This window comes from Solea senegalensis, linkage group LG5, assembly GCF_019176455.1.
Source record: "Solea senegalensis isolate Sse05_10M linkage group LG5, IFAPA_SoseM_1, whole genome shotgun sequence".
NCBI classification, from domain to species: Eukaryota; Metazoa; Chordata; class Actinopteri; order Pleuronectiformes; family Soleidae; genus Solea; species Solea senegalensis.
The window spans coordinates 6,025,884-6,040,767 of record NC_058025.1 but is presented as its reverse complement, the minus strand read 5'-3'; the positions used below and the strand labels follow the sequence as shown (position 1 = coordinate 6,040,767).

The following is a 14,884-nucleotide window of genomic DNA, read 5'->3' as shown; positions in this document are numbered from 1 at the left end:
GCTACCAGAGTGAACGAACCAGATGAGGCCCACTTAGCCCTTCTGTTTACACTGCAGAGGAGACAAAGCATTTGGTGAAACGCTGCCCTATCAGTTTACTGAAGGACTGTCTGGATTATAAATGTGTCACTTACAATCGAGGTGCGTCATAGGTCGAGTTTGGATGGAGAGCGGACAGTCCTGACTGAATCTGTGAGGGAAGAATTGCAGTTAGCTTTGTCAGAAATGATGATAACACGTCAGGAGTTGGTTGGTATGTACAGTAAGAGCTGTGTAGAGTTACGGTACGTGACCAGAGCAGGTGCAACTTTCCCGGGCTGTGCAGCAGCAGACGGCAGCAAGGGGGGGGGTTCAGATGCTTTTGGTTGGGGGTGGGGTGAAAAATGTGCATTTTTCCGACATTTTGTAAAACTATTACTTGTTAGTCTCTGGTGTTTCCTCACTTTTATAACTTCCTCATCTCTGTTTTACGTTCAATATTTGTTCATCTTGTGTGTGAGATGGGATTGTTGATGGGTGGGGGATGGGCAGGTGGGTGGTTGTGTTGTTCCTTGTGTTGTTTTTTATCTTGTGAAGCACTTTGAGTTGCGTTGCTTTGTATAAAAAGGTGCCGTATAAATCAAATCTGATTGATTTCCAACATTTTTACATAAAAATACATGAAAACTAGCACTGGGTGAATGGGTGACTGGCAAAACCTTTCCTCCTCAAACCATGATTGAATGATACATTTTCTCAAAACAATAACAAGTGTTGTAATATAAGGAAGTTACGTACAAAATGCACATACTTTACTTTGTTGTTTATATTTCTAGCAACTCCACTACATTTCCTCTAACTATCTTTGTTACTCTGGTAATGGTCTGTATTTATACAGAGCTTTTCTAGTCTTGAAGAGCTGCTTTACATGCAACATGGGGTTAAGTGTCTTGCTCGAGGACAGATACAGACGAGCAGAGCCAGGAAACTTAAGTTCATTTAATATTAGAAAATGACATTTGATACTTAAGTACAGTCAATGTCATATACTTTAAGACTTTTACTTCACTTCAATGTTTATGACATTTAAAGTTTTCGTAAAAACATTTTGAAATTGAACAACGAAAAATACATTTCTCTTGCTGTGTGGTCTCAGTGTTCACTGAGCTAGTGTTGCACCAAAATAAAATAAAACGCTAATTACTAACTAAACATTTCAAGCTTGCATTTCTTTTCATGTTGCTAAATCAGGACGATGAGAGCTGATTTGGTTCCAGAATCCTGGACGTTTTGATGGAAGCCTGGCCTGTGCGCTTGGTTTAGACATGGTGGTTGTAAAGCAAGAGTTGGTCCATGTGAAAACATCGGTAAGCTCACTAATGGAAAGCTTGGAAAGTTGCAGCAAACAACAAGCCTGTGGTCTTCCTCTTTAATGGGGTTCAGAAAGAGGAAAAGCCTCCTTTCACAGATCACAGGTTGTGGTTCTTTTTTGTTCCGCCAGTCGCTGTGTGATTATTTTCTTTTTAAACACACTGAGGTTTGTCGGGTCTTAGTGCCGGCTCACGGAGCACAACACACGTCGTGAAGAGGTGTCCCACTGTGAGCTAACCTGACGTATCAGCTGAGCTCAGACCAGCACTTCCTGCCTTTGTGCTGTCTCACCTGGGTCTCTCAGTGGGGACACTGGGACAAAGTGAAGTCAGTGAACAAAGGGGTGCTCTGGTTCTTCTCATGAGTGACAGGGGAAGGATAACACGTGTTAAGATCTTATACTGTACTGTGAGTTTTGTTTGGTTTTATCTCACCATTCCACCTCTTCCCTCTTCTCAGAGTTCTTCTAATGGTGTGACAGTGGGGACACCAAACAAGGCAACTATCACCATCCTGTCTAATGACAACGCCTTTGGAATAATTGCCTTCAATTCAGTAAGAAACAACTGCTTCTTTTTGCATTTGTCTCCATTTTAGTGTCACTTGTTTCCATTATTTTTTTTTTTTTCTGAGCATGACTTACTGACATTGTCAGCACTGCCGCAAGTAAGGATAATAGTAAGGTAATGGAAACTGAAGACGATTCATCAGAGATGTACGGTTACCACAGAAAGGCTGAAAACACAGGATCCTGGCAAAGTGATAAGATATAAGTTTTAAAAATAAAATTTAAATAAAATAAATAAAAATTTATTTGGTTTGTTAGTACAGTGTTTCTTCAGTGATGTTTTGTTTTCAGTCGACTCATTTGTTCTGCCTGGTTCTAAACATTTTCCTGGTCTCTTTTCATGTCAGACTGAGGAGATTGTAGTTGATGAACCCAGAGGAAGGAGCCATGTTGTGCCTTTGACCCTAATTAGAGAGAAGGGAACGTATGGGACTGTGACTGTGAATTATGAGGTGAGAGAACAGTCTGCATAAATTAATCATACTTGTAATGCATTTGTCGATTTAGAAAATATCTTTTTTTTAATTATTTGCAGCTTCAGTGGTTCGTAATTCATTTATTTATAATGAGTATGTTAATAATCATTTCCATCTTGCAGTTCTGTGAAAGAGGCAAGTGATAGGTGGACAGTGGTCTGCGTTTAAGCTCACAGTGGAGATTGATGAAACACTCTGAAAGTCTAAAAGAAGCTTGTGACTTGTGGTTCAGATCTCTGAAGGTCCCAACCCGGCAATTGAGGATCTCAGTCCAGACAGAGGGAACATCACCATCCCTGTGGGACAAGCTGTCGTGCACTTCAGTCTCCTCGTCCGGGATGACCAGGTATTGAACAGGCTCCTCAGTGCATCATGAAAAACAACACAGAGTCATATTCAAGATATTTAATCAGAAGTTTAATTTTGCATACATTGAACAACTAAATTGTCAGTAACATCCAGCTATGTTAGTAAAGATCAATAGGAGCTACTAGGCTACTTAGGCTCTTGGTTTGTCTCGTTACACTCACAAGTGGTGTTGTAGTTGACGTGAGTGGTGTTGTAGGTTGACAGTTTCATTGTTTCGCTTCAATACGGGAACATGAAAAAAACAAACAAACAACAACCAGAAGAATAAAGGATTATTGGATTTTGAATTCCAAGTTCCACCAGAACAGATTTTCAGGATCTAGTGATTCAATCCAGCCCAGTGAGAGTGTAGACAGTGGTGGAAGAGGTGTGGCCTGTGGCCTGAATGATGCAATTTACTTAAAAACACACTCTATCTTGTGTTGTATTTCTGTCTCATATATTGTATTTTGAAAAGAGTGCTGTGGATGTTGTGTTTAATTACAATACACATTTCATTTCATCTCGCCTTGTGAAAATGTTTCTGCTCCTCCTGTAGTTTGAGGCCATGGGGTTGCTACACCACCAAAGTGAAAGAAAGTGAAATCAATAAATCTTATAGCACAAGCAATTTATTTTGGTGGTATTTTGATAGTTTCATATTCAGAGTTTTTTTCAACAGTTGTACATGAATGTGCTTTTCTTTCTCTATGGACCAGCTTCCAGAGGATGATGAGGTCTTTTCTGTCAGACTAACTGATGTGGCAGGTGGAGCCCTCCTCAGGCCCAACGCCAGCACTGTCCAGCTGAGAATCCGCCGCAATGACAGCCCACTGCGGTTCTCTCACTCTATCATGGCAGTAACCGAGTCTGCTGGAGTCATCGTCCTCAATGTGACCAGAGGACGGCTGACTGAAGATGGACCACTTGTCGGCTCTGTTGACTCAGAGGTTCCTTATAATTATTTTTTTTATCAATCCAGTCATTTATTTAACTTTGTTTGTAACGTTTTTTTACAAAGACTCTTAAAGGTACAGTGTGTAACATATAGGAGTTAGGTTCGGTTTTTGTCGCCCTAGATTAAACATTTTTACACAGTTTTAATTTCCGGCAAGCCTGTTGCCATTTTTCTACAGCAGCTAAAATAAACATGATTTTGTGTTTTAAGAAGCTTATTATGCAAACAAAAAAAGGCTTTTTCACTTTCTTACATGACTGAAGTCAGGATCAGGAAATACTGAGAGGCAGTCAGTAATGTTGGCCATAGCTAATGATAATTTGGCCCCCATATACAAAGATGACTGTGTCATCAGCATACATTCAGGTTTTGGCAGGGCGTTGATCATAAAAGAGGTCCCTAAAATCAAGCCTTGTGGGACACCAACAGAACAAACAACAAATGGTAAAGTCTAGAGGTTAAATAAGACTCCACCATGACCTAAGGTTTTACAAACTAAATAAATAATACTCTAAACCTCATCATCTACAAGAATCTCTGAAACAAATGACTGAGAGCTTGATGTGGTTGTTGATAAGGGAGTTAGCGGAAGAGTCATCTGTTGCAATCTGCTGTCTCACCATTAGATGTCACTAGTTCTTGCGCACTGGATCTTTAAGGAAGGAAGTTCAGTTTAACATCCTGACTGTGCTGTCTTCAGGTCTCCGTGGACTACATGGTGTTGAGCGGTGAAGGACTGGGCAGTGCCACGCCAGCTGTGGATTTCGTCGACCTGCAGCCGGTCAGAACCGTCACGTTCCCTCCGCTCGTCTACAGGACCAGTCTGCTGTTCAACATCAGCGACGACGCCGTGCCAGAAATCGCAGAATCCTTCCACGTGATCCTGCTGGAAGACACCATCAGAGGAGACGCTGTGCTCGTGTCACCTAATGCTGTGCTCGTGACCATCGAACCCAACGATAAGCCTCACGGTGTCCTGTCAATCAGCAGCAGCGCAGTCATTCAGCCAATCACCATCAATGAAGACCTGACACACAGGTGACCTGTTTATGAATTCTATGAATTCAAGGTTTACAAGACACCAACAAAAGATACAAGTTGACCACATTGGATCTAACAATTTACACAGAGCAGTGGAGCTTCAACACACCTGATTCAAATGAGTGGGTTGTTGTCAGGCTTTGGCAGAGCTTGAACATGAGCTGAAGCAGGTGTGTTGGAGCAGGAAAACATCTCAAACATGGTTCTTCACACTAGGTCACATGTGAGTTACCAACCTTTGGCAAGTGACAGGAAGTACAGAAGATCTTAGGCACACATCATGAGACAAACCAAAATATTGGGTCTTTTTTAAATAGGTCTTTTATCTGGTTGTTTTTGTTTTGTTTTTTCAATTAAAATAAGTTGATTAAACTGATTGTTACTTTACCTATTTAGGTTTTAGTAATAAGTGTCAGTTGTTCTATTTACCAATTAATTTGGTCATTTAGGTAAACAATAAATAGCAAAATAAGAATACAAGAGGAAAGTCCAAACTGCTAACAGAGTAAAAACAACTTGAAGCTGGTTGAAGCTGCTATAATTAAGTTATATCTGACATTGTCACGTCCCCAGATTTGACGGCATCGTCATTGTAAGAAATGGAGGAAGCTACGGTGCCGTTTCTGCCAACTGGTCCATCAGCAGAAACTCCAGCGATCCGTCCCCGGTGTCGGACGATTTGAGTCCTGCGTCGGGGAAAGTGATGTTTGCTGCCGGTCAGGTGACCGCTGTGATTCCGCTCAACATTGTGGCAGATGATCAACCAGAAGAGGCAGAGATCTTCCTCCTCAAACTCCTGCCTCACACTGTGACTGGAAATGCGGAGATCGACGAACCCACCGAGGTCAGTCGGCATTCATTCATCCATCCATTTATTTGTCGTGACAGCGACAAGACAAAAAGACAAAAGGCTGCACTTGTTGGGGAACTTTTCCTCCAGATGTTGTGCATCTGTCAAGCACGTGTGTGTGTGTGTGTTTGTGTGTGTGTGACCTGCTGTTAGGTACGGTGGCAAACTTGGCTCTTTCTGCAAAACTCGACCTCTTAATGTGACACTTTGCTCCATGGGTGTTCCCTTAATGTGGCGGAATCAAAACAAAGCAGAAACAGCAGGCATACTCTGTGTGTGGTGTCTGTGTGTGTGTGTGTGTGGTTTTTTTTGTGTTTTTTTTTTTTTAGAAAAAGTGGGTGCAGTGGTGACACATTTTTATTGCTTCCATCTTTGTCCAAGCCTCTTGGCTATGTGTGAAAGCAGTGGGCAGATCTGAGACTTGTTTATGCCCAGTGCATGAGATGCGATGCTTACGAGAGCTGCTTTGGTCACACGCAAACACACACCAGACCAAACGCATCAGGTTGTGAGACTGTGTTGGGTCTGTCAACCATCTGTGCAGAAACTCCCTCAGGGAAAAGAAAACACACAAACTGTCTACTTAATCATTGTTAATTGCCATTAATGTTGTATATGTATATGTGCATAATCACGCGCGCGCACACACACACACACACACACACAAACTGAGCGGTAAATCAGCTGTTTGTGAATGAGCAACGCATGAGACAAGTGTATGTTTTAGGGAAATGAATTCTCATGAAAAAAAAAAAACACTCGAGCAGTCTTAGCTGAGTTAATTAAAGAGGATGCCTCGCTAAAGTTAGCTCGGGGCTCTGTTTTACTACTTTCAGCTTCACTTGTTTTCTTTCCTCGCTCTCTGTTTTTCACCTCTCCTTTCTTCTTCATCTCCTTATGACATGACCCGAAATGCAGTCATGGAAACACAAAAACAGGACACACATCAAAGTCATGCAAAGTAATTGACGGCAAATTTGAGCTTCACTACACTCACTCCCAACCGCTCATCCTCGAAGATCAGTCAGCTTAATCCTGGTTGTGGGGACCCACTGCCCTGCTCCAACACACCCGATTCAAAATGGTCAGCTCATCAGCAAGCTCCTGATAATGACCCAGGAAACTGGTCCTCAGGACCAGGAGTGAAATATCCTGGACTGTACGTCACTCAGAGGTGCTTCTTCATAGCCAATGCAGCAGAAGTCTTTAGCTGTGTTTCCATCGTGCAAAGTGGTTCAGTTGAGCCTCATTTTTTGGCACCTTTTACTTGGAATACCAGAGTAAAATGGTACGGTAAGGTCGTGACATTCAGCCGGTTCTGTGACGAAAACGTCACTTCCTTGCAACCTGTTCAGTCTTGTATAAAGGGATTCTTGAGTAAAAGTAAAAGTATCTTACCAGAAAATTACTTTGGTAGAAGTTGAAGTCACTTTTTATACGATTACTTAAGTAAAAATCTTAAAGTATATGACATTTACCCAATATGTGAATTGGGTAGCACTAGTTTGTCAACAAGGACCTATTTGCAGTGACCCGGGTTCTTCCCCCTTTAAAAAATATCTTTTAAAAGTAAGACTCCATAGAAAAGGTTTGGGAAACACTGAGCTACATACATGCTGAGTGTAACACATGCCGTTTCTCCCTTCACTCTTTCTTCAGATGGTTTTCTACATCCAAGACAGCGACGACGTCTACGGGCTGTTTGGCTTCGACCCTGCGAAAGAACAAAGCATCCAGAGCCAGCCCAAGGGCCGATTCCTCTCCTTGAACTTCCTCCGCGACGGCGGAACTCTGGGTGATGTGTCGATGACCCTCACTGCCCTCTATATTCCCGCAGGTCTAATAGACCCAGCACTGGCCCGTGACCAGGTTCTGAATGTTAGCAGATCTGTCAATGTGGTTTTTGGGCTTCAGCGGATGGTCTCCGTCACACTGCCAATCAGGAACGATGCCTTTCTGCAGAATGGAGCGCATTTCTTAATACAGGTAACTTTTGGATTTTTTTTTTCACCACTTCTTATGACACTGGGATTAAAAACCATAGTTTAGAAGAATCTGTAAAGGTTTTGTATCTTTTTGTCCGGGTTATCCACATGGAACGGGTGTTTGGTTGGCGTTCCCTGTCGCCATCTTTGTCGTAGTCTTCCTCCTTTTTTTGTGTTTGGAATTTGTGCACGCTTCACGTCGTCTTCTCTATTTTCGGTATATTTCTGTGCCAGACCATTTGGGGAAAGTTCTGTTTCCGTTTGGACGAGGCCTTACGTTTCCATAACTGCGCTCTTTCTGTTTGTGTTTCCACTTCTGGCCAAATTGGTGCCATTCAAAGTTTAAGTGCCTCATTTGCATGTGTGAACGGTTTGACACTGGCACTCGAGTGCAGCGTGTTGCTACAGGACTTCCACAGCTCTCCAAACTAACATCATCACCTGGCTTCAGACTCTTCACACTCTGGAAAAACCATAATCACACTACGCACTTCTCTCTGCCTTTTAAGATAATCTCAATTTCAAAGGGAACAAGAAAAACATCAGAGCTGTGTGATGTGGGAGATGTTAAATTAAAAAGCACGTTTTGTTTTATTGTCCATAACGTGCATAAAAGGTTGACTTGTTTTCTGTGTCTTATAAATGTAGACTTCATGACATGGTCTTTGATTAACCCAGTTTGTGTTAAATGCCCTCCAACAATACAGGAATGCACTTTATGTTTGACTGAATGTGTTCTGTATTTGCTGCTGCATTTGGTGCATGGCACCTTTGACTAACATACTATCGGTCGCCTGTTTTATTCTTCTGATAACTGAGTTGTATCTCCGCCCCTTCCCCTCTAGCTGAAAATACTGGAACTCGTTGATATCAACCCCTCAATTCCCTCAAACAGCCCGAGGTTTGGGGGACCCCTCAACCTGACCTTAACTGTCACACCTGACATCGCTAACGGGGAAATTGGTTTCACCAGTGACACCACAGTGGTGGTTTATGAACCAGAGGATAGCAATACCAGCACGGTAAGTTATGACCCCGATTTTCGGCACATCTGTGATGCTTGCCTTTATTGATATGCAGACTTCAGAAATACCCTTAAAAGCATAAAAGTGAATGGAAACAATTTATAAAGAACCAACCAGTCTGGTATCCTGGCGTGTGTTTTCTCTCACTGATTCATAACTGCCTACAGGGACAGGAGTGAAAAACAGATTTTAGCTGCTTAACAAAAGGCTGTTTGCTTCATAGTATGATATTTTAAGCATATGTTTTCCACTTTATCTCATTGGAAAAACAACCCTTTTCAAGTTGGAAACACACGTTTGTAAACCGCCCATCATCCAGCACCAAAGTCCATGGAGAAAACTGTCATTTTTAGCTTGCGGGTGAAACAAGAGCTGTTGGTCTTAAGCTGCCAATATTTGGTCATTCATGTCACTTCGGTGAATCAGAACAAATGCTTCTAAACACCAAGGTCACAAGGTAACACATTTGAATTTACTGATGAAGGCAGCAGTGGATCAACAGCAGCTGCTGTGTGCAAAGATGTAAAATGGTTTGATTTTCTCTATGGAGTTTGGTGCGGGCAGAGACTTCAGTTTCCAGCCACCACAATGCTTGTCAGGAAAATATTTGTGTGTGTGCTTATAGGAGATGAATTCTCTCTCTCTAGGTGAGCCTCGCTCTGCGACGCGACGGGACAGACGGTCAGGCTGAAGTGTTCTGGAGTCTTCAGTCAGTCGGTGCCAATCATGAAGATGTAACCGCCAACGACCTGCAGCCTTTTAGTGGCTCGCTCGTCTTCCTCTCTGGACAGAGCGATGCCTCCATCAACCTCACCGTCATGGCTGACGACATCCCAGAAGTGAACGAGACCTTACTGCTCACTCTGGATAGGTAGGGATATTAAACCCACTTTTAACATGAGTGAAACCGATCTCATATAATGTTTTTAGAGCCAACTTTTAAATATGTTTTGGTCTAGTGACATTTAGAGAGCTGAACTGCTGCCACTTGATCCCATGCCTCTTTCAGTATTTTCTGCTTGTGGAGGCAGTTTGGTTATTGGTCCATTCATTAGTCTCAGTTATGATGAGAACGGCATCTCCCTCTCCCTCCCACTGCTTCCCTGCAGGGTGGAGACTGCACGCTTTATAGTGTACTTTGGGTAAGTGGAGAGTGGGGTGAACCTGGACCCTTTGTGTGGCGTGAATTGGGACTTTGTTTTTTTTCAGAGAAGGGCCTACTTCAGGATTTCTGTGGTCTTTGCTTGATGAGACTGGGGGGGGTTTCTAAGATGGTGTGAAAAACACAGATTCCTAAAGGATTGGGTGTTGGGAGTTAATTAAGAATCTTCTTTATACGTTTTGCTTTAATTTAACCAGGCTCTATTGTGTAACCTTTTAAAGATGTCAGTGTTTGTATGCATGCAGTGCCTTGGCTGTGACTGTTTGTTTGGAGTGCTTCTTTCCGTCATGTCTTTGTCTCTAATTTACCCGTCATGTTACGCTTGCTTGGCTCCAATTTTCCGAGCCTAAACCCACATACACACATCCCTGCCGAGCAATAACAGTGCAGGCATGCAGTTGATTGACATTGTTATTAAAAGTGGTCCAAACAGCAGGACTTCAGGAACATTACACAATACAAGGAATGCATAAGGGGCCCTCCATACTTTTCGGTGTCTGCAGAGAGTCGCTGTGCATTTTCTGCCTGTGCGCACATAACTATGGTTCCAATCATTCTAAAATAAGGATCTGTGTCAGTCTGGCGTGGCACATATGCATATTCTCATATTCCATTACAGTAGTGGTCTCAACAGGAGTTCATCCTAATCTTTTTTCCCCTCGTTTTCCGTGAGCGATGGGTTGTTCAGGTGTTCATCGTTTTCTTCTTCGACCAAAAGTAGAGCACGCCTCCAATTCGACCGGGAATGTGTTGTGTGACGTACATAGGCAGCGTTCCCAATGACTTTCCAGGACCAATTCCCTCAAATTCAAGGACCTACTGTGCTGACACGGGTTAAGATTCCCATCTTAAGCTGTGTCAGGCAACTTGCAAGAGCTGCTTCACCCATGGCTTCCACTTTTATCGATTTGCAGCACGCTCTGCATCTGGACAAGTGATTGTCCTTGGGATCCTGGTCAAAGTCAGTCTTTGTAATTTTCTTTGGTGAGACAGAGATCGTGGAATTTTCATTTCCCAGGCATCACCTCATTTGCTCTCACTTGCTTAACATTACTCGCTCATTGTTCTGCATGGAATCTCGCGTCAACGGTGGAGAGAGAGAGGGACAGTGGACAGTGTCCTTAACACTGCTAATAATTACGACATGACGTTTGTTCTGTGTAGGCCTAGTCTACGTACATCAAGCAATGCAGGGCATGAAACAGTAGGCGGCGTCTTAACGAACAAGGGAGACAATTACCTAAATATCAACTTAACTTATTTCTTGAAATGTACATCATTTACATCACATGGACCTCTGTAGACTCGCAGACACGGAAAATTAATTGGCCCAGAGGAAGTAATATTTTAATGCAACAGACACTGAGAACACTCAGTCAAAACAAAAGGTCTGTGACGTACACTCGGAGACAAAAACTCAGATGCAGAGAAAAGTCCCCAAAGTCCAGGCCAAAATCTAAACACTCCAATCCAATAAACAGGCAGATTCAAACGTATTTAACTTGAGACGGAAAACATGAGACGTTAGCACACAAGGGCTACAAAGACAATCTAACAGGGACATGTGGATAATGTATAGCTACACAGACAGGTTGACCTGGTGAAAACAACAGGGGCAGGAAGTGGGCATGGTCAGGTGAATGGAGGGAATACTCAACAAAGACCAGGACAAACTTGCTGACTTTGGTGACTGTTTTTATGCTTGTAACTCTAGAATGTAATGTAATTTAGTTTAGCGATGGCAGAGGGCAGGTTTATGCTTGTTAGCATGCAGCTAACGGAAGAAGGTTAGTAACTAACACGCAAAAGAGTTGCGCAAAACACAAACTTTCAACTGTTAACACTGCCATTATGCTTCACACGTGTATTTGTGTGTATTATCTCCAGGACTAATGTTGAGAATCAGATTCTCAAAGCTGGCTTCACCAGCAGAGAAGTTGTCATCATGGAGAACGACGATCCCGGAGGAGTGTTTGAGTTCTCTCCGTTGTCCAGAGGCCCGTGGGTCATTAATGTAAGGCAAACTTTTATACTGGAGAATTTGAATATGTATTTAAAGGTGCAATGTGTAACATTTAGCAGCAATAGTTGGGGAAGTTGCACATCATTGCAGGTGAGAATCTCTCACCTCACCTATCTCTAAGTATTTATGAGAATCATTAAGGTGTTTAGGTTGTCCATTTAAAAACATGGTGTTTCATGTAGAGAAGACCATTCGGAAAAAGCTATATTAAGTATACGTGTGTGTCTATACTGTGTATGTGTATGTATATATATATATACACAGTATATGTATGTAGATATGTATGTACATATATATATGTATGTATGTATATATATATGTATGTATATATATGTATGTGCATATATGTATGTATGTATGTATGTGTATATATATATGTATGTATATATATATATATGTGCATATATGTATGTATGTATGTATGTGTATATATATATACATATGTAGATATAGATATATACAATACCTTTGTCCATACTGTGTATACTGTATTTTCTACCAACTGTCAAATGACATTTTAACATTTTAACTCCAGGAAGGTGAGGTTGTGGAGCTGCATGTGGTTCGAGCCCAGGGACAGCTTTTGAAACAGCTGGTACGATATTCCGTCGTGCCTTCGGGCAACAGTGAATTCTACGGCGCCACAGGCATTCTGGAGTTTAAACCCGGAGAGAGGGAGATAGTGGCGGCACTGGTGGCGAGGCCGGATGGCGTGCCTGAGGTAAGAACATAATCTTTCTATCGTTATATAACATCAATTTCTGCTCTTCAAAATAAAGTCCTTCTGGTCTTTAAATTTGGTTTTGACTTTAACAAAGTCAAGTTACCTTTGATTTGATTCAGGGAAGTATTCCTTTTGAAAAGAGGCAGAGTAATTCGTTTTTCATTTGGTCTCCACGTTGCCAACATCTGTTCCACATGCTGCTTCAATTTATCTCAAATTTGCTAAATGATATAACAGACTCTGAAGATTATGATTTGAACCTGTTTTTGCTACATTAAAACTTCATGAAGTTCATGTGCGTGTGTGTTTCTCTCCCCGTGTGTGTGTGTGTGTGTGTGTGTGTGCGCGTGCGTACAGCTGGACGAGACTTTTGCTGTGGTTCTCAGTAGCCACAGCACTCCACCCAGTCGCCTAGGCAACCACAGAGAGGTCAACATCACAGTGCGGAGGAATGACGACCCCTTTGGGGTCATTGAGTTCATCCAGTCGGGACTGACAGTGGCCGTCAACGAGAGCAAAGGGAACGAGACGCACTGGGGTAAAATGAAGGAGTCCTTTTTTAAATAGCAGTCACACTTGTCACACGGCATCACATTTACGTGAGGCGTGGCACATGAGCCTCATTGGAGCAAATCACAGAACCTTTTATATGTGGACGATGAGTTCATAAACTAATATAAAATGTGGTCTTCAATGTATGAGTTAAAGAAAACAGCCTCTGTCAAGCAGACCTGACTGAGGGAGCGTTTGTATGTATACACCGATAGAGCAGGGGCGGGAGGAAACAAGTTTGCTCCGTCAAACTGAACTGAAGGACTGCTTTTTGAGAAGTAGAATAAATTTCTGAAATTTTTCAATATTAGTGTTGCTTTAATCTTTCTTGACATAAGCAAATCACTTCCTATACAGTGCTGGAATATTGTCACGTCTAACAAGATCTAAACGCTGTTCTAAAAAAGAATTGCAGAGAGCGTAGGCATTTGTTTACATTTGAAAGTTAAGCACTACAGTTTTGATGCAAAATGAATCATCCACGTGTTTGTTATTTTTGAGCTGTGTAACTTAACTATACAATTAAACCCTTGTCTAAACAAATGGGCGACTCTGAACCTCTTTCAGCTGTTTACCCCGTCATGAGAAACAGGGGACATTTCGGTGAAGTGTCTGTTTCGTGGGTCCTGGAGTCGGAACCGTCCGGAGACGTCAGCCCCCTCCAGGGAAGCATCACCTTTGAGGAGGGCGAGTACCTGAAAAACCTCACCGTCTTCTCAGTACCTGATGAGGTAAACATGAAGACTAAATCAACACATTAAAAACACATTTTAAAGACTGTATTATTAATCATTATTTCATGTTTTTTATTCCCCCTTTTTAAATTTAAGATCCCAGAGGACATGGAGAATTTCACCATCACACTGTTGAATGCTACAGGTGGAGCAAGACTTGGGAATGTACTTAGTGCCAACTTACAGATAAATGAGAATGATGATCCCATTTATTTTTCTGGTAAGGATTTCACCGTATATGTGGTTTTCTGTCTGAATATCCTAACCTATTCTATTTTTCTTCTATTGGCCCATTCATTCATTCATTAAAAATGCTGCAGCCAAAGTTCTGACTAGGACCAAGAGAAAAGAACACATCGTACGCTGACTGTCAGTACAGATCAGGATACTTTTTTGAATTCTACTGCTTGTTTACAAAGCCCTAAATATTATGCTCGCACATACATAGCTGATGTTATCAGAAAAATAATAGAAATGTCAGAAAAAAAGAAATTCCTCAAATCAAAACCTCTGCAAATATTTGTATTTATAAAAACAAAACTTGTAATTTTCTTTCCCTTTTGGTTGCTAATTGTTGTTATAATAAAGGATGGAGTGGTGTAAGTGGTGATAATTCCTGTTTCTTACAGTTTTATGGTAAAATTCATTGTTTTAATCAGGCTTTATGTGTAAATTGTGTTCTATAAATAAAGCTGTGTCGTCTATTTCCATCTCATTCTCACTGGATCTAGAACCTGTTGTCGTGCGGCTGCAGGAAGGAGGCGTGGCCAACTTCACCGTTCTGAGAGCAGGGCAGGCCGACTTTGTTGCCACGGTGATGTACCGCGTCGAGTACGGGGATGCGTCACCAGGTGACCTCACCTTGCTGAGTAATGACACGTTGCTGGTGTTTGATGTGGGCGAGTGGGTGAAGAACATCTCTGTGGCAGTGGAGGACGATGACACACCAGAGACTGATGAACCTTTCCACGTTCTTCTCTTCAACGCTACCGGTGAGTGTACCCTGGACCCTTGGACCCTTAATATTGGGTCCATAGTTGTCTTAATATCAGCTGCATATGTACAGAAGGACATAGCTGAGTTAATAA

At 42.1% G+C, this 14,884-nt stretch overlaps 1 protein-coding gene across 1 annotated transcript in view; it reads left to right on the top strand.

Moving 5' to 3' along the window:
* adgrv1 (adhesion G protein-coupled receptor V1) overlaps positions 1 to 14,884 on the top strand; it is a 136,379-nt gene that overhangs the window by 20,628 nt on the left and 100,867 nt on the right. Inside the window, exons 4-18 of the mRNA XM_044025690.1 lie at positions 1,810 to 1,905; positions 2,266 to 2,370; positions 2,627 to 2,740; positions 3,462 to 3,692; positions 4,401 to 4,738; positions 5,315 to 5,585; positions 7,251 to 7,577; positions 8,422 to 8,598; positions 9,249 to 9,472; positions 11,651 to 11,777; positions 12,322 to 12,507; positions 12,868 to 13,048; positions 13,630 to 13,793; positions 13,893 to 14,016; positions 14,528 to 14,788. Of these exons, the coding sequence (XP_043881625.1) occupies positions 1,810 to 1,905; positions 2,266 to 2,370; positions 2,627 to 2,740; positions 3,462 to 3,692; positions 4,401 to 4,738; positions 5,315 to 5,585; positions 7,251 to 7,577; positions 8,422 to 8,598; positions 9,249 to 9,472; positions 11,651 to 11,777; positions 12,322 to 12,507; positions 12,868 to 13,048; positions 13,630 to 13,793; positions 13,893 to 14,016; positions 14,528 to 14,788 (2,926 nt within the window). The remainder of the gene's footprint in view (positions 1 to 1,809; positions 1,906 to 2,265; positions 2,371 to 2,626; positions 2,741 to 3,461; positions 3,693 to 4,400; positions 4,739 to 5,314; positions 5,586 to 7,250; positions 7,578 to 8,421; positions 8,599 to 9,248; positions 9,473 to 11,650; positions 11,778 to 12,321; positions 12,508 to 12,867; positions 13,049 to 13,629; positions 13,794 to 13,892; positions 14,017 to 14,527; positions 14,789 to 14,884) is intronic.